The sequence below is a fragment of the Nerophis ophidion genome, linkage group LG21, assembly GCF_033978795.1.
Source record: "Nerophis ophidion isolate RoL-2023_Sa linkage group LG21, RoL_Noph_v1.0, whole genome shotgun sequence".
NCBI classification, from domain to species: domain Eukaryota; kingdom Metazoa; phylum Chordata; class Actinopteri; order Syngnathiformes; family Syngnathidae; genus Nerophis; species Nerophis ophidion.
The window spans coordinates 27,715,990-27,736,432 of NC_084631.1; the positions used below are offsets into that span (position 1 = coordinate 27,715,990).

Sequence of the window (20,443 nt, forward strand, 5' to 3'; positions counted from 1 at the left end):
CAACACAGTCGCGAGAGTCCAGTCCAAAGCGGATCCAACACAGCAGCGAGAGTCCCGTTCACAGCGGAGCCAACAGGAAACCATCCCAAGCGGAGGCGGATCAGCAGCGCAGAGATGTCCCCAGCCGATACACAGGCAAGCAGTACATGGCCACCGGATCGGACCGGACCCCCTCCACAAGGGAGAGTGGGACATAGAAGAAAAAGAAAAGAAACTGCAGATCAACTGGTCTAAAAAGGGAGTCTATTTAAAGGCTAGAGTATACAAATGAGTTTTAAGGTCAGACTTAAATGCTTCTACTGAGGTGGCATCTCGAACTGTTACCGGGAGGGCATTCCAGAGTACTGGAGCCCGAACGGAAAACGCTCTATAGCCCGCAGACTTTTTTTGGGCTTTGGGAATCACTAATAAGCCAGAGTCCTTTGAACGCAGATTTCTTGCCGGGACATATGTTACAATACTATCTGCAAGATAGGATGGAGCTAGACCGTGTAGTATTTTATACATAAGTAGTAAAACCTTAAAGTCACATCTTAAGTTCACAGGAAGCCAGTGCAGGTGAGCCAGTACAGGCGTAATGTGATCAAACTTTCTTGTTCTTGTCAAAAGTCTAGCAGCCGCATTTTGTACCAACTGTAATCTTTTAATGCTAGACATGGGGAGACCCGAAAATAATACGTTACAGTAGTCGAGGCGAGACGTAACAAACGCATGGATAATGATCTCAGCGTCTTTAGTGGACAGAATGGAGCGAATTTTAGCGATATTACGGAGATGAAAGAAGGCCGTTTTAGTAACGCTTTTAATGTGTGCCTCAAAGGAGAGAGTTGGGTCAAAGATAATACCCAGATTCTTTACCGTGTCGCCCTGTTTAATTGTTTGGTTGTCAAATGTTAGAGTTGTATTATTAAATAGAGTTCGGTGTCTAGCAGGACCGATAATCAGCATTTCCGTTTTTTTGGCGTTGAGTTGCAAAAAGTTAGCGGACATCCATTGTTTAATTTCATTAAGACACGCCTCCAGCTGACTACAATCCGGCGTGTTGGTCAGCTTTAGGGGCATGTAGAGTTGGGTGTCATCAGCATAACAGTGAAAGCTAACACCGTATTTGCGTATGATGTCACCTAGCGGCAGCATGTAGATGCTGAAGAGTGCAGGGCCAAGGACCGAATCCTGGGGAACTCCACACATTACCTTAACGTAGTCCGAGGTCACATTATCAGAATCCATCGTTAGCAATAGATCATTAGTCATTTTTGCGAGGGCTGTCTCCGTGGAGTGATTTGCCCTGAAACCGGATTGAAAGGTTTCACATAGACTGTTAGACGCTAAGTGTTCATTTAACTGCTCCGCAACAAATTTTTCAAGGATTTCTGAAATAAAGGGAAGGTGAGACACCGGTCGGTAGTTTACCATGAGGTCAGGACCGAGGTTAGGTCTTTTAAGAAGAGGATGAATAACCGCTTTTTTGAATGCTAGGGGAACAGTGCCCGAGGAGAGTGATACGTTTATAATATTTAGCACTGATGGACCTAATAATACAAAGAGCTCCTTGATCAGTTTCCCAGGAAGAGGGTCAAGTAAACATGTTGTCTGTTTTATTCCATTTACACGTTGTAACAATTCCTCTAATGTTATTTCCTCAAAAGAGAGAAACTATTTTGGAGGGCAGTATCCGCCGTATATAGCATCGTATCAGTGTTAATAGAACCCCGTTGTAGCTGGGACGCATTGTCTTTAATCTCCTTTCTAATGACTTCAATATTTAGCCTTAGCTAAGGTAAGCATGCGTTTATAAGTTATTAAACCATCACTCCATGCTTGATGGTGCACCTCAAGTTTAGTCGTGCGCAATTTGCGTTCCAGCTTTCTACATAATAATTTCTGAGCTCTAGTTTCTTCTGTAAACCACGGGGTGCGCTTTTTTGGAGCCTTTTTTAACTCTAGCGGTGCTATGTTATCAATGGTTTCGAGCAGGGCGTCGTTAAAGTTGTTAGTGAGGTTATCAATAGAGCCCACATACTTTGGGAATGGTGCCATTACCGAGGGCAGTAGGTCAGCAAGAGTTGTCGTGGCCGTATTAATGTTGCGGCTGCTATAGCAGTTATTATTATTATTAGTTTGACGAACATGCGTCTGAACCTCGAATTTTATAAGGTAATGATCGGACAATACTTTAGTATACGGGAGTATCGTAACTTTGGAAACAGTGATACCCCTGACAAGCACTAGGTCTATCGTATTACCGTTGCGATGCGTGGGTTCATTTATTATTTGTGTGAGACCACAGCTATCAATTACAGTCTGGAGCGCTACGCACGGTGGGTCCGATGGGGTATTCATATGGATATTAAAGTCCCCCATTATGATTATATCATCGGCGCGTGTCACTAGATCAGTAACGAACTCTAAGAATTCATTGATAAAGTCCGAATAGGGCCCTGGGGGGCGGTAGATAACAACCAGGTGTAGAGGCAGCGGTGTGACAGACCTCATAGTAAGCACCTCAAACGATTTATATTTATTATTTATGTTAGGACTAAGGTTAAAGTTTTCGTTGTATATTAGTGCGACCCCCCCACCCCCTTTAAGCGGACGGGCAATATCCGCGTTTCCGATCACACCGCTGGCGTCTGCTCCGTAGACGGCCCCCACTGCTACTAGACTCCCCTGCTTCACAGGCCGCTGGATGTAGCCGCCGACGTATTCCCATGCTAGTTAGTACGTTTAGCACGCACGCGTCTATCAGTCCACATCCAGAAGTGTCTGGCGGTCGTACGTGATCACGGAGTGACCACGATGTGAGCCAGCCATAAAGTTTGTAGAATTGTCCGGTATTTCTGCCAAATGTTCCATCTTTAGCAAGAGCCTCCCGAGGTCGCAGCCCGTCCGGGCGCCGCCATCTTTTTAGCAGTAATGCTACTTTTCGTAGCAACACTTTTGCCCCACACTTGACAAATTACGGTTGTCTGTTCCAAATATTCCCACTTGAAGCCAAACCACCGCCAGACGATGGACCCCCTGCTGTTTTTCTTGGGAATTAATTCTTCCTTCATTTGTTACCAGATTGGCACCTTCTTTCTCTCGTATTACCACTTCGCTAGCATCGCAGCTAACTTTACCCAGTCTGCTACCTCTCTGCTCCGCGAGGGCGTGTACGTATGTGACGTATGTGACGTATGACGTGACAGTATGTGACGTATGTAAGAAGGTGCGCATTCTGTCTGAGAAGAAGAGAAAAGGAGTGGGAAGAGCCTGTAGTGTAATGCCCGCAGTTAAAAGCAACTGCGTGAGAACGTATATTCGAATATCACGATAAAGTCATTTTCTATATCGCACAGCGACAAACCCGCAATATATCCAGTATATCGATATATCGCCCAACCCTGGCTGGAATAATCCCAAATAAGGCAGCAACACCACACACAAGTTTGTAACAGTATTTCCTACTCATATTCATGCACCCCAATATGACATTTTTCACATCTTTATTCACACCAATTACATATTGTACCAATAAGAGTACCTCACTCTAAATAGTAAATATTGTGTTGAATACAGGATTTAGTACTGCAAACCTCACCCCAAATAGTTAATATAGTGTTCAATACAGGATTTAGTACTGCCAACCTCACCCTAAATAGTAAATCAAGTGTTGAATACAGGATTTAATGCTGCAAACCTCACCCTAAATACTAAAGATTGTGTTGAATACAGGATTTAGTGCTGCAAACCTCACCCCAAATAGTAAGTAAAGGGTTCAATACAGGATTTAGCACTGCAAACCTCACCCTGAATAGTAAATATAGTGTTTTATACAGGATTATTACTGCAAACCTCACCCCAATAGTAAATCAAGTGTGCATTACAGGATTTAATACTGCAAACCTTACCCCAAATATTATTATATAGTTCAATACAGGATTTAATACTGCAAACGTCACACCAAATAGGAAATAAAGTGTTCAATACAGCATTAGTACTGCAAAGCTCCCCCCAAATAGTTAATAAAGTGTTCAATACTGGATTTAGTACTGCATACCACACCTAAATAGTAAATATAGTGTTCAATACAGGATTTTGTACTGCAAACCTCAGCCCAAATAGTAAATATACTGTTCAATACAGGATCTAGTACTGCAAACCTCACCCTAAATAGTAAATATAGTGTTCAATACAGGATTTAGTACTGCAAACTTTACCCCAAATAGTAAATAGTCTTCAATACAGGATTTAGTATCGCAAACCTCACCCTAAATAATAAATATTGTGTTTAATACAGGATTTAGTACTGCAAACCTCACCCCTAATAGTAAATATTGTGTTAAATACAGGATTTAATACTGAAAACCTCACCCTAAATAGTAAATATAGTGTTCAATACAGGATTTAGTACTCAAACTTTACCCCAAATAGTAAATAGAGTATTCAATACAGGATCTAGTACTGTAAACCTCACACCAAATAGATAGTATAGTGTTCAATACAGGATTTAGTGCTGCAAACCTCACCCTAAATAGTAAATAGTGTTCAATACAGGATCTAGTACTGCAAACCTCACCCCAAGTAGTAAATATAGTGTTAAATACAGGATTTAGTACCGGAAACTTCACCCCATAGTAAATATAGTTTTCAATACAGGATATAGTGCTGCAAACCTCACCCTAAATAGTAATAGAGTGTTCAATACAGGATCTAGTACTGAAAATCTCACCCCAAATAGTAAATAAGTCTTCAATACAGGATTTAGTACTGCAAATTTCACCCCAAATAGTAAATAAAGTCTTCAATACAGGATTTAGTACCGCAAACCTCACCCTAAATAGTAAATATAGTCTTCAATACAGGATTTAGTACTACAAACTTCACCCCAAATTGTAAATATTGTTGAATACAGGATTTAATACTGCAAACCTCACCCTAAATAGTAAATATTGTGTTAAATACAGGATTTGATACTGCAAACTTCACCCTAAATAGTAAATATAGTCTTCAATACAGGATTTAGTACTACAAACTTCACCCCAAATTGTAAATATTGTTGAATACAGGATTTAATACTGCAAACCTCACCCTAAATAGTAAATATAGTGTTCAATACAGGATTTAGTGTGAGTATGGTATCAGCACGGCCGGTTATACGGTCCACTCCCAGTCAGCAGAAGAGTCCAGGAAGACCTGCATGAACGAGAACCTTCGTAGACACATCCAGTCTTTACGAATGTCTTTGTGCCTGCAGTGTGAGCCCACAGATGGACCTTCTGTGTCATGGAGCCAAGAGAGCAGAGGGCGCCGATCCCCCCGCAGACCCTCGGCCTCCTCCTGCCAAGATGGTCCGTCTGGAGCAACATGGAGCCGCTGGATGCTCAGCGCAGCAAGACAGGAGCCTGCAGGAGAGTCCGGGGATCCAAAAAGCCTTTCTGGCCCAGAAACCTTCTGCTGGGAAGCATAGGAGCTCCCAGTTAAGAGGTAAGACCTTGTTCATCTTTGGAATTACTTTGGAGATACGCTAGCAGGAGCAGCTCTTCTGTTGGAGAACAACAATAAGTTATCTTTCAAATAATGCTAACAAAGAAAGGGGTGTCCCAACACAACTTTTTCCCTTCCCATACAATACCGATATAGGAGTATGGGTCGCTATTGATCCAACACTCAATCGTACTTGTATTAGTTTGGAATGTTAGAAAAGGTTTGATGCTATTTGTTCATGCATTATAACTCGTAAATAAACATCAATTAAAGTCTGCTTGCAGCTGAGCAAACGGGAAGTCCTCTATTCCGCACGTAAAACCCAATAAAAACATTCAAAAAGTGCCAACAATCCTCCATTTACATTTCACAAATTGATTATTAACAAGTATTAGTGATATTGTTATTATGAGTGCTAACGCTGGCCAACTATTTATAGTGGCGACGTGATCACTAGTTTGTGTATCTAAGATGTTCCTTTGCGGTCAAACTTTATTTTAAATCATAAATCATGCCTCTCACCTGGATAGTAGAATGATGAGGACGTATTCCTACGAGTCAGTACACTTTGACAGCCAATTTAGACCAGCAAATGGCAAGAACGACTGGAAAAGACGCTTGTTTATACTCGTTTATTGGTGAAGATTATGAGTCATGCTTAATTTAACCTCTAAGGACTTAGTGGCCACATGCGTGGACAGCATCCTTTAGTTCTTATTTCCAAAATGTGTACACTACTGAATCGGGGTCTTATGCCGACATATGGACACTAATACTGCCATGTGGTGGTGTCAGAAGAGTATAACATACAATGGAATTTGGGCAAAAAAAAAAAGTAAAAATAAACATTTGCATGTCACTACTGTTGCGTTTGGACCAGATCTTCTACTGGTCACCCGCCCAGGTTCTTTCGATGACACATAAGCTGGTTTTAAATGAATCCCAGACAGAGTATCTTATTTTGACCTTTATTCCAAAGCTTTGGGAGACCAAATCTATGCACGACACATTCAAATCGCATCGCCCAAGTTGATTTGAAAACATTACGGAAGTCCGCCTTTTACACTATTTCCCTCGCCCCCACCCTCCGGAACGAATACACATATCTATTCTCCTTCTAAGCCTGGGACATTTGAGATAAGAAGGGTGTTATGGCTGATAGTTACATTCCAAGCTTCAAGGTCTACGCATGCACAACACTTAGCTGTTTTCAAATATGACTAAGTTTAAAAAAGATATCTATCTCTGTCACTACATATGAAGTACACTTTTGTGTACTTATGGACTCAGTACATGAGATGATTAGTTTTGATCCTAATTAGGGTCCAATAAGCCCAAATTGCAAAGAGAAACACAAAAATCATGTAAACAAACAGCTCGGGCCTTAAGAGGCTAAATGGGAATATATGAACATTCTAGTAGTCGGAATCCTACTGACAGCAGGCATTGTACTGTAAGTGATGTTTTATTGTGTTTGTTGGCTCTTATAAAGTCTGAAGTGAGTGATAATCAGTGATGGAGAAGAAAAAAGCAAAAGTGATGCATTTTTAAAATTATATGTATGCTTAAAATTATGAAAATATGTAAATACTAAATGTTATTATAAATGTTACTACATGACATATATACTTACATAATGTACTAAAACAGGGAATAAGCGGTAGAAAATGGATAGATGGATGTATTAAAACCCTACTGGAGGTGTTCGCATGTTTTAAGGGCTTTATATGCAGAAGAGAGTGACTCTCATAGACTCCTTTGTAAGCAAACATTTTGATCGCATTTCTTTAATATTCAGAATGCATTAAAAATACATTTGTAGTCATAATGATCGCGAACAATAGGCAAAATTCCCCAAAAAGTGCAGTTCCCCTTTGAGTAGAAGTGGAGTGGTAATCGTTTTGCCAACTGGTGGCCACAATAATTCATGAAGTTAAGCTCATGACGCAGTAAATTTAATAATGCGGACATGTTTGTTACTGGATGCCTTCTAATAGGCTTGTGCCTTGGAGACTTTGTATGTGTCAGTGAGATGCAACAATACATATGTGATACTTGTGTATATGTTTCAGACTGCAGTGTTGTGAAAGGTGGGTGTGATGTTGTAACCGTGACTACAGGATTTAAGTACGGTGTCATGTGGTCATCGTGACTACAGTCTTTAATTAGGGTGTCATGTTTTCACTGCGTGTACAGTCTTTAATCAGGCTGTCATCTACAGTCCTAGATCAGGGTGTCATGTTGTCACTGTGACTACAGTCTAAACTCGGGCTGTTACGTTGTCACTGTGACTACAGTTTTTAATCAGGGTGTCATGTTGTCACTATGATTACAGCCTATAATAAGGGTGTCATGCTGTCACTGCAAGTACAGTCTTCAATCAGGGTGTTATTTTGACACTGTGACTATAAGCTTTAATCAGGGTGTCATGTTGTCACTGTGACTACAGCCTTTAATCAGGGTTTCACCTTGTCACTGTGACTACAATCTGGAATCTGGGTGTCATGCTGTCACTATGACTACAGCTTTTAATAAGGGTGTCATGTTGTCACTGCGAGTACATTCTTTAATCAGGGTGTCATGTTGACACCGCGACTATAAGCTTTAATCAGGGTGTCATGTCGTCACTGTGACTACAGTCTTAATTTGGGCTGTTACGTTGTCACTGTGACTACAGTCTTTAATCAGGGTATCATGTTGTCACTGACTGCAGTCTTTTACCAGGGTTTCAGCTTGTCACTGTGACTACAATCTTGAATCTGGGTGTCATGTTGTCACTGACTATAGTCTCTAATTAGGTTGTCATGGTGTCACTGTGACTACAGTCTTTAATCAGGGCGTCATGTTGTCTTTATGACTACAGCCTTTAATAAGGGTGTCATGTTGTCACTGAGAGTACAGTCTTTAATCAGGGTGTCATGTTGTCACCGTGAGTACAGTCTTAAATCGGGCTGTCATGTTGTAACTGTTACCACAGTCGTTAATCAGGGTGTCATGTTGTCTCTGTGAAAGCAGTCTTTAATCAGGGTGTAATTTTGTCACCACGAGTACAGTCTTTAATCGGAGTATCATGTTGTCACCGTGAGTACAATCATTAATCAGGGTGTCATGTTGACACCGTGACTACAGTCTTAAATCAGACTGTCATGTTACTGTGACTACAGTCTTTAATCAGGGTATCATCTTGTCACTGTGACTACAGTCCTTAATCAGGGTGTAATGTTGTCACTGCAAGTACAGACTTTAATCAGGGTTGTCACCATGAGTACAGTCTTTAATCAGGGTGTCATGTTGACACCGTGACTACAAGCTTTAATTAGGTTGTCACTGTGACTACAGTCTTTAATCAGGGTGTCATGTTATCACTGTGACTACAGTCTTAAATCGGTCTGTTACGTTGTCACTGTGACTACAGTCTTTAATCAGTGTGTCATGTTGTCACTGTGACTACGGTCTTAAATTGGGCTTTTACTTTGTCACTGTGACTACAGTCTTAATCAGGGTGTCATGTTGTCACCGTGAGTAGTCTTTAATCAGGGTGTCATGTTGTCACCGTGAGTAGTCTTTAATTAGGGTGTCGTGTTGTCACTGTGACTACAGTCTTCGAGCGGGCTGTCACGTTGTCACTGTGACTACAATCTTGAATCTGGGTGTCATGCTGTCACTATGACTATAGCCTTTAATAATGGTGTCATGTTGTCACTGTGAGTACATTCTTTAATCTGGGTGTCATGTTGACACTGACTGCAGTCTTAATTTGGGCTCTTACGTTGTCACTGTGACTACAGTCTTTAATCAGGGTATCATGTTGTCACTGACTGCAGTCTTTTACCAGGGTTTCACCTTGTCACTGTGACTACAATCTTGAATTTGGGTGTCATGTTGTCACTGTGACTATAGTCTCTAATTAGGTTGTCATGGTGTGACTGTGACTACAGTCTTTAGTCATGTTGTCACCGTGAGTACAGTTTTAATTCGGGCTGTCATGTTGCCATCCCTACCAGTCGTTAATCGGGGTGTCATGTTGTCACCACAAGTACAGTCTTTAATCGGAGTATAATGTTGTCACTGTGAGTACAGTCTTAAATCAGAGGGTCATCTTGTCACTGTGACTACAGTCCTTAATCAGGGTGTAATGTTGTCACTGCAAGTACAGACTTTAATCAGGGTGTCATGCTATCACCGTGAGTACAGTCTTTAATCAGAATGTCATGTTGACACCGTGACTACAACCTTTAATTAGGGTGTCATGTTGTCACCACGAGTATAATGTCACTGTGAGTACAGTCTTTAATCAGGATGTCATATTGTTACTCTGACCACAGTCTTTAGTCAGAGTGTCATGTCACTGTGAAGACAGTCTTAAATCGGGCTGTTACGTTGTCACTGTGACTACAGTCTTAATCAGGCTGTGATGTTGTCACGATGAGTAGTCTTTAATCAGGGTGTCATGTTGTCACCGTGAGTAGTCTTTAATTAGGGTGTCATGTTGTCACTGTGTCTACAGTCTTTGATCGGGTTGTCACTGTGGCTACAGTCTTAATCAGGGTGTGATGTTGTCACGATGAGTAGTCTTTAATCAGGGTGTCATGTTGTCACCGTGAGTAGTCTTTAATTAGAGTGTCATGTTGTCACTGTGACTACAGTCTTCGATCGGGTTGTCACTGTGGCTACAGTCCTAATCAGGGTGTCATGTTGACACTTTGACTACAAGCTTTAATTAAGGTGTCGTGTTGTCACTGCGAGTACAGTTTTTAATCAGGGTGTCATGTTGTCACTATGACTACAGCCTTAAATAAGGGTGTCATGTTGTCACTGCGAGTACAGTCTTTAATCAGGGTGTCATGTTGTCATTATGACTACAGCTTGTAATAAGGATGTCATGTTGTCACTGCGAGTAGTCTTTAATCAGGGTGTCATGTTGTCACAGTGAGTAGTCTTTAACTAGGGTGTCATGTTGTCACCATGACTACAGTTTTGGACCGGGCTGACTCGTTGTCACCGTGAGTCTAGTCTTTATTCACGGTGTCATGTTGTCACTATGACTACAGTCTTTAATCACGGTGTCATGTTGTCACTATGACTACTGTCTTTAATCAGGGTGTCATGTCACTGTGACTACATGCTGTACAAACATTTTTGTATTAAATTTGTAGAACTTTGAGTGCAGGAAAAGCGCTCCATAAATAAAGTTTTGATGTGATTGATTGTCTCAGAAGTGAGATGCCATCATTGCTAATGAAAGCCCTGGCTCGAAATAGAAAGTAGGAGCGCAACAATAAAGAGATGGATTCATGTTGACTGCATAAGAAATATCTTCTTCCATTTGTCAGGAAGCTCTTTGCCAGTCTTCTGCGTGGTGGAGCACTTGGAGAGTCCAGTGGACGGAGAGAGGAAAGACCAACATGCCGAGTATGTTCTGATCAAGCGGGACCTGCTCTTCAACCAGCTGATCGAGATGGCCCTGCTGACCCTAGGATACTCGCACAGCTCGGCTGCTCAGGCCAAAGGTACACTTCCTGTCTGCACGCACTGATGTCACACTATTGAGAGACAAAACTGTGTTGGTCATAGGTGACAAGTATCACTGATCATTAGTGATGTCCTTTTTGGCCTGATACGTGGACAAGAAATACAAAAGGTATCAAGTGATCTTTTATATCAAATCATGTGTCACATTTGTGGTATTGAATGATCCACAAATAAAGTGTTGAGTACACAATAACTAAACAACATGCAAAAATTTACTGTGGGACACCATTTTTATGACTTTTTATGACATTTTGAAAATTCCCAGCACCAACACTGATGGAGTATTGGTGCGAGCAAAACAGCAGCAGGTGGCTGCGGCCTGCGGGCCGGATCTAATACTAATCAAATATCATCCCGGGGGCCATAAGATGTAAATGATTTATATCTGCGGCACATATTTACTTTACAAAAGAGAAGTGTTGTTTATTTGTCTTTGACTTAATTAAATGTTTGGCTGGAATTTTATTCAACAAAACAAGTTTTCTTTGAAGTAATATAGAAATCAATCAGACCTGTTTCTTTTTTATGGTGGAATGTAGTTTGTCATAGAACTGGCCACCAATGTTATTAGAAAAGTGTTGATTTGGAATCGAGAATCGATTTTGTAATTGAACAGAATCAATCAATCAATCAATCAATGTTTATTTATACAGCCCCAAATCACAAATGTCTCAAAGGACTGCACAAATCATTACGACTACAACATCCTCGGAAGAACCCACAAAAGGGCAAGGAAAACTCACACCCAGTGGGCAGGGAGAATTCACATCCAGTGGGACGCCAGTGACAATGCTGACTATGAGAAACCTTGGAGAGGACCTCAGATGTGGGCAACCCCCCCCCCCCTCTAGGGGACCGAAAGCAATGGATGTCGAGCGGGTCTAACATGATACTGTGAAACTTCAATCCATAGTGGCTCCAACACAGCCGCGAGAGTTCAGTTCAAAGCGGATCCAAGACAGCAGCGAGAGTCCCATCCACAGGAGACTATCTCAAGCAGAGGCGGGTCAGCAGCGTAGAGATGTCCCCAATCGATACAGGCGAGCGGTCCATCCTGGGTCCCGACGAGCGGTCCATCCTGGGTCTCGACTCTGGACAGCCAGTACTTCATCCATGGTTATCGGACCGGACCCCCTCCACAAGGGATGGGGGGACATAGGAGAAAGAAAAGAAGCGGCAGATCAACTTGTCTAAAAAAGGAGGTCTATTTAAAGGCTAGAGTATACAGATGAGTTTTAAGGTGAGACTTAAATGCTTCTACTGAGGTAGCATCTCGAACTGTTACCGGGAGGGCATTCCAGAGTACTGGAGCCCGAACGGAAAACGTTCTATAGCCCGCAGACTTTTTTTGGGCTCTAGGAATCACTAATAAGCCGGAGTCTTTTGAACGCAGATTTCTTGCCGGGATATATGGTACAATACAATCGGTAAGATAGGCTGGAGCTAGACCGTGTTGTATTTTATACGTAAGTAGTAAAACCTTAAAGTCACATCTTAAGTGCACAGGAAGCCAGTGCAGGTGAGCCAGTACAGGCGTAATGTGATCAAACTTTCTTGTTCTTGTCAAAAGTCTAGCAGCCGCATTTTGTACCAACTGTAATCTTTTAATGCTAAACATGGGGAGACCCGAAAATAATACGTTACAGTAATCGAGACGAGACGTAACAAACGCATGGATAATGATCTCGGCGTCTTTAGTGGACAAAATGGAGCGAATTTTAGCGATATTACGGAGATGAAAGAAGGCCGTTTTAGTAACGCTTTTAATGTGTGACTCAAAGGAGAGAGTTGGGTCGAAAATAATACCCAGATTTTTTACCGAGTCACCTTGTTTTATTATTTGGTTGTCAAATGTTAAAGTTGTATTATTAAATAGAGGTCGGTGTCTAGCAGGACCGATAATCAGCATTTCCGGTTTTTTGGCGTTAAGTTGCAAAAAGTTAGCGGACATCCATTGTTTAATTTCATTAAGACACGCTTCCAACTGACTACAGTCTGGCGTGTTGGTCAGCTTTAGGGGCATGTAGAGTTGGGTGTCATCAGCATAGCAGTGAAAGCTAATACCGTATTTGCGTATGACGTCACCTAGCGGCAGCATGTGGAGGCTGAAGAGTACAGGGCCAAGGACCGAACCTTGGGGAACTCCACACGTTACCTTAACATAGTCCGAGGTCACACTGTTATGGGAGACGCACTGCATCCTATCAGTAAGATACGAGTTAAACCAAGACAGGGCTGAGTCTGACATACCAATTCGTGTTTTGATACGCTCTAATAAAATATTATGATCGACGGTATCGAAAGCAGCGCTAAGATCGAGGAGCAGCAACATAGATGACTCATCAGAGTCCATCATTAGCAATAGATCATTAGTCAATTTTGCGAGGGCTGTCTCAGTCGAGTGATTTGCCCTGAAACCGGATTGAAAGGTTTCACATAGATTGTTAAATCCTAAGTGTTCATTTAGCTGCTCTGCAACAATTTTTTCGAGGATTTTTGAAGTAAAGGAAAGATTTACCATGAGGTCAGGATCGAGGTTAGGTCTTTTAAGGAGAGGATGAATAACCGCTTTTTTGAATGCTAGGGGAACAGTGCCCGAGGAAAGTGATAAGTTTATAATATTTAGCACTGATGGACCTAATAATACAAAAAGCTCCTTGATAAGTTTCCCAGGAAGTGGGTCAAGTAAACATGTTGTTTGTTTTATTCCATTTACACGTTGTAACAATTCTTCTAATGTTATTTCATCAAAACGAGAGAAACTATTTTGGATATTTGCAGTATCCGCCGTATATACAGTCGTATCTGTGTTACTATAATCGTGTGATGCCCTAATTGGCTCCCATTAAAAACATTTCAGTTCTGCCCTCAAAGTCTTCCTGTGTTCAGAGATTATCTCCCTGACTTTGTAAACAACCCAAAACATAATTATGTACGGGAAAAATAAAAACATTGATTTAATAACTGGCAGCACAGTGGAACAGGGGTAGGTGCATGTGCCTCACAATACGAAGGTCCTGAGTAGTCCTGTGTTCAATCCCAGGCTCGGGATCTTTCTGTGTGGAGTTAGCATGTCCTCCCCGTGACTGCGTGGTTTCCCTCCGGGTAATCCGGCTTCCTCCCACCTCCAAAGACATGCACCTGGGGATAGGTTGATTGGCAACACTAAATTGGCCCTAGTGTGTGAATGTGAGTGTGAATGTTGTCTGTCTATATGTGTTGGCCCTGTGATGAGGCGGCGACTTGTCCAGGGTGTATCCCGCCTTCTGCCCGAATGCAGCTGAGATACGCTCCAGCATCCCCCGCCACCCCAAAATGAACAAGCGGTATAAAATGGATGGATTTAGTAACTTTAGTATTGTTGATATACTGATACCGATCCTCTAGTCCTCCGGTGATAATGGTACATGTAAGAAACATACTTTATTTTCCGCCATGGTGGTGAGAATTAGGATGTTAGAAGTGGCTTTTTCAGTTCAGGCTGGTGTTCTTTGAAGGAATGTTTCAGGCGAGTACACAAACACTGGGATGCAATATCGAAGGTCTGTGCTCGCCAATTCATCAGTTGATCATTTCCAAAGACAGATATCGGACCTATGTCTACTTATTAGAATTGACAGTTAATGATAATTGGTTGTACTTGTATAGCGCTTTTCTACCTTCAAGGTACTCAAAGCGCTTTGACACTACTTCCACATTTACCCATTCACACACTGATGGAGGGAGCTGCCATGCAAGGCGCTAACCAGCACCCATCAGGAGCAAGGGTGCAGTGTCTTGCTCAGGACACAACGGACGTGACGAGGTTGGTACAAGGTGGGGATTGAACCAGGGACCCTCGGGTTGCGCACGGCCACTCTTCCACTGCGCCACGCCTTATGTATGATTTATTATTTAATATTGTGAAGAATATGATACACTGACCTCTTAAGGCCCAAGCTGTTTGTTTACATGCTTTTTTAATTTCTCTTTACTATTTGGGCTTATTGGACCCTAATTAGAATAACAACTAAAAATCATCTTTTGATATGATGTACTTCGTCCATAAGTACACAAACGTGTGCTTCATGTGTAGTGACATGCTAATTCTTATTTTTACACTTTTCCCCCCAAATTCCATTCTATGTTATACTCTTCTGACACCACCAGATGGCAGTATAAGTGTCTACTTAAGCGGCCATAAGACCCCAATTCAGTATTGTACACAATTTTGGAAATAAGAGCTAAAAGGTGCTGTCCACGCATGTGGCCACTAAAGTTAAAGTACCAATGATTGTCACACACACACTAGATGTGGCGAGATTATTCTCTGCATTTGACCCATCACCCCTGATCACCCCCTGGGAAGTGAGGGGAGCAGTGGGCAGCAGCGAATCATTTATGGTGATTTAACCCCCAATTCCAACCCTTAATGCTGCGTGTCAAGCAGGGAGGTAATGGATTTCATTTTTATAGTATTTGGTATGACTCGGCCAGGATTTGAACTCACGACCTACCGATCTCAGGGCGGACACTGTAACCACTAGGCCACTGAGTAGGCCTTTTAGAGGTTTAATGACTTGATTAGTTGATATCAACAATGGCTTCTGATCAAATAAATGCCTGCTACTCTCTGCAGTTGAGCAAAAAACTCCTAGCCACTTTATAAGGCTCCTTCTTCTTACATTTTGACTAGCTACTGCCATGATGGTGCGCCGTCCGCAGTCAAAATATATGAAGATATGAAATGTTGATACTCATCATTGGAACTGTCCCAATCATGGGATTAGACTGTCTTTACATTGAGCGGCGCTATCTTTTGTTAGTTTGTTAGCGGTGAGCTGTTGTATCTTCCTATGGTGTGTAGTGAATAGAGATGTCCGATAATGGCTTTTTTGCCGATATCCGATATTCCGACGTCAACCGATACTGATATATACAGTCGTGGAATTAACACATTATTATCCCTAATTTTGTTGTGATGCCTCGCTGGATGCATTAAACAATGTAACAAGGTTTTCCGAAATAAATCAACTCAAGTTAAGTAAAAAAAAATGCCAACATGGCACTGCCATATTTATTATTGAAGTCACAAAGTGCCTTTTTTTTAACATGCCTCAAAACAGCAGCTTGGAATTTGGGACATGCTCTCCCTTAGAACCACTACAACTATGGGAAGTACTGTAATTTGACTTTCACAAAGTGCATTATTTTTTTTACTTTTTTTAAACATGCCTCAAAACAACAGCTACAAAAGCAATGAAGGCCCACAGCTTCAGTCCAGAGTCTACCAGAGTAATAAAGTAAACAATAACATAGTCTTCCTTTGGTGCAAGACTGTCTGGCATACTCTATAACAGGAAATTATAAACTTGGCTCAAAATGCCCTGCTCTAACGTATTAGTATGAGGAACACAAATGTGCTGCAAGCTAGTGGTGAGTGCTTGAAGTGGCCTAGCAGTCAGCCAGAGCTTCTGAAATACTGCGTTGAGACAGGGGTTGTACAAACCCTGTTTCCATATGAGTTGGGAAATTGTGTTAGATGTAAATATAAACGGAATACAATGATTTGCAAATCCTTTTCAACCCATATTCAATTGAATGCACTACAAAGACAAATTATTTGATGTTCAAACTCATAAACTTTATTTTTTTTTGCAAATAATAATTAACTTTGAATTTCATGGCTGCAACATGTGCCAAAGTATTTGGGAAAGGGCATTTTCACCACTGTGTTACGTCACCTTTTCTTTTAACAACACTCAATAAACGTTTGGGAATTGAGGAAACTAATTGCTGAAGCTTTGAAAGTGGAATTCTTTCCCATTCTTGTTTTGTGTAGAGCTTCAGTCGTTCAACAGTCCGGGGTCTCCGCTGTCATATTTTACACTTCATAATGCACCACACATTTTCGATGGACATTCCTCAACTTCATTAGTATTTATTGCCACCTTTCCCAACTTTTTTTGTCACGTGTTGCTGGTACCAAATTCTAAAGTTAATGATTATTTGCACAAAAAAAATGTTATCACTTTGAACATCAAATATGTTGTCTTTGAAGCATATTCAACTGAATATGGGTTGAAAATGATTTGCAAATCATTGTATTCCGTTTATATTTACATCTAACATAATTTCCCAACTCATATGGAAATGGGGTTTGTATTTCTGTTTTTTCTCGGCAGGAGTCTTTAAGCAACAACTGTGTGGTACTACTTTTTTTCGGTGTTTGCTTTTCATCCATCTTCCGCTTGTATTCATTGTGTATTACCTTATGATTCTTAAAGAGGTGGGAGATCAAATTGCTCGTATTAAAGGAAGATGTCTTTGTTCCTCCTCTCATAACCAAATTTTTGTAGTCATTGCAAATTGCCATTTTTTTTATCCGTCAGAGACACTTTAAATTAATCCCAAACCATACACATGTTGTTGTTAGTCAGTCAGAGCGAGCTGGCTTTTTAGCCAAGGCTACAGCACCTGCATCAACACATGTGTTGTTGTTATGCTGCGCTCGTGGCGGTTTGATGAGGTCATCAAGCGTTGCCAGTAAACCTCTCATGCTGCAACTCCTGTGTTGTGTGTGGGAGAGGGGAGGAGCTGTTGACTGGGAGGCACAACTGCTCTGTATTTCTCCCTACGTCCGTGTACTGCTCCGTACAGCGGCGTTTTAAAAAGTCAAAAAATTTTACTTTTTGAAACCGATACCGATAATTTTCAATATTACATTTTAAAGCATTTATCGGACGATAATATCGGCAGTCCGATATTATCGGACATCTCTAGTAGTAAAGCATGTTTAGCTATTCCTCGTCCTGCAGAGTTGATACTTATAAGAAACTCACTTTATTTGTCACCATGGAGTCCAGGATTAGTTATTTAGAAGTAGCTAAAAGACTGCAGATGAATGTTAGCTGCTGCACTGCAAAAAGTGAAATCTAAGTAAGGTGAAATATCTCAAATAAGGGTTATATTTGCTTATTTTCTGTCTGATAAGATAATTATTCTCACTAAGTATATTTTATGTTTGTGTTTTACTTGTTTTAAATGTTTTGGTCCCAAATGATCTCAGTAAGATATTACAGCTTGTTGCTGAGATTTTATAACCTACCCACATAAGGGCAAGGAAAACACACACCCAGTGGGACGTCGGTGACAATTATGACTATAAGAAACCTTGAAGAGGACCGCATATGTGGGTAACCCCCCCCCCCCCCACCTCCCTCCCTCCCTAGGGGGACCGAAAGCAATGGATGTCGAGCGGGTCTAACATGATACTGTGAAAGTTCTATGAAAGTTCATAGAAAATACTATGAAAGTTCAATCCATAGTGAGATGGAGATAAATAAGTAAAATCCTCGTTGTGGTTTGTTTTGTGGTTTGTGCAGCCCTTTGAGACACTAGTGATTTAGGGCTATATAAATAATCAGGGAATAAGCGGTAGAAATGGATGGATGGATGGATAGATGATTGATTGATATTTTGAGTAATAGTGTTTGAAACTATTTTTGTCCAAATGTCCAAAACTCACCCAGCAAAGTCCCACGGCAAGTGGGGGAGAAAGTGAGAAAAGTCGGCAAAAGTCCCCAAAAATATTGAAAATACCTACCCAGGTTCCAGTCCCACAGGTCCCGGCCGGGGAGGGGGGATAAATGTTGGAAATTTGGCAAAAGCCCCAAAAATTATCAAAATACTTACCCGAGTTTGAGTCCCACTCGAACATTTTACCGACTTTTTTCACTTTTCTCCCTGCCTTCCCGTGGGACTTTGCTGGGCGCGTTTTGGACGTTTTGGGACTCGAACCTGGGTAGGTATTTTGAACATTTTTTTTTGGACTTTTGCCAACTTTTCTCACTTTTGTCCCCCACTTCCTGTTGGACTTTGCTGGTTGTGTTATGGACATTTTGGGCATCCCGGGACTTGCGGGGCCATACATAAGATTTTATGTTGAGGGTTTTACTTGTTTTAAGTCTTTTGGTCCTAAATGATCTCAGTAAGATATTACAGCTTGTTGCTGAGATTTTAATGACCTATATTGAGTAAAACATGCTTGAAACTAGAATATCAAGTGTTGCAAAGCTGTGTCATCAACACTCACAAGTATAAAACAACTTTTTTAAAGTAATTTCTTTTTTCAAGCATGAAAAAAAAATCATGATGCCGAGCACATATCATTGTGTCAAGATAATGGCACTAGCAATTACTTCATTTAACAATATTTTCAACATATTGAGCCAAAAGGTTTCTTTTTTTTCTACCAAGAAAAGTGCATGTGTTATTAGTGAGAATGTACTTATTTTAAGCTATTTTTGGTTCATTGAGGTTAGCTAATTTTACTTTTTTTGGAAAGTCTTGACAAGCCCAATGTTCTTGTTCTATTGGCAGATAATTTAGCTTCGTTCAAATAAAATACCCCTCATTTTTGTATTTTTTTTTTCTTGTTTTTGAACACTGACTTTTTGCAGTGTAGGTAACTAGCAATGCCTTGAAGCACCTCTTCCTGAGGGTGCTTCAGTGTTATAACTTCACCTTTTATCTTTAGTTTTTAAGCCTAAATGCGTCCATTCTCCCTTTTCTGTCTACACACCGTGTCTGCTTGTAAGTACGCCGTGATTGTGCGCTGCCGAACATGCTCCTCTGCCATGTCCCGACAGGACGACGCGCCGTCATGCCCGTTAAAAAAAAGGGGACCTATAATTTTCAAACAGATTATGGTATTGTTTTTGATTCATTAGTACCGCGATATAATCTTAGAACCAGTATACCGTACAATCCTACATTGCAAAAACTGAAATCTAAGTAAGATTAAATTTCTCTAAGGGTGATATTTGCTTATTTTCTGTCTGATTACATAATTCTTCTCACTAAGTAGATTTTATGTTAGTGTTTTAATTGTTTTAAGGGTTTTGGTCCTAAATGATCTCAGTAAGATATTACAACTTGTTGCTGAGATTTTATGACCTATATTAAGTAAAACATGCTGAAACTAGAATATCAACTGTTGCAAAGCTATGTCATCAACATTCAGTAATATAAAACTACTTTTTTAAAGTAATTATTTCTTACTTCAAGCATGAAAAAAAAATCATGATGCCAAAAGCATATTATTATGTCAAGATAATGTCATTAGCATTTACTTAAGTTAAGAATATTTTTCAACATTTTGAGCAAAAGGGTCTCTTTTTTTTCTATCACGAAAAGTGCACTTGTTATTAGTGAGAATAAACTTATTTTAAGGTATTTTTGGGATCATTGAGGTTAGCTTATTTTACTTGTTTAGGAAAGACTTGACAAGCCTAATTTTTTCTTGTTTTATCGGCAGATAATTTTGCTTAGTTCAAATAAAATACCCCTCATTTTTGTATTTTTATCTTGTTTTTGCATACTGACTTTTTGCAGTGTAGACTAGTTTTTACAGAAATTATGTTTTTTCAAGACTGTATCACAGTATTTCCAAGGCAAATAT

General features: G+C 40.7%; 1 protein-coding gene across 1 annotated transcript in view; it reads left to right on the plus strand.

The window, feature by feature from the left end:
- The window catches only part of satb1a (SATB homeobox 1a), a 91,059-nt gene that overhangs the window by 14,587 nt on the left and 56,029 nt on the right, over positions 1-20,443 (plus strand). The window contains exons 2-3 of the mRNA XM_061882415.1: positions 5,240-5,469; positions 10,803-10,979. Coding sequence (XP_061738399.1) covers positions 5,253-5,469; positions 10,803-10,979 — 394 coding nt within the window. The 5' untranslated portion in view covers positions 5,240-5,252. The remainder of the gene's footprint in view (positions 1-5,239; positions 5,470-10,802; positions 10,980-20,443) is intronic.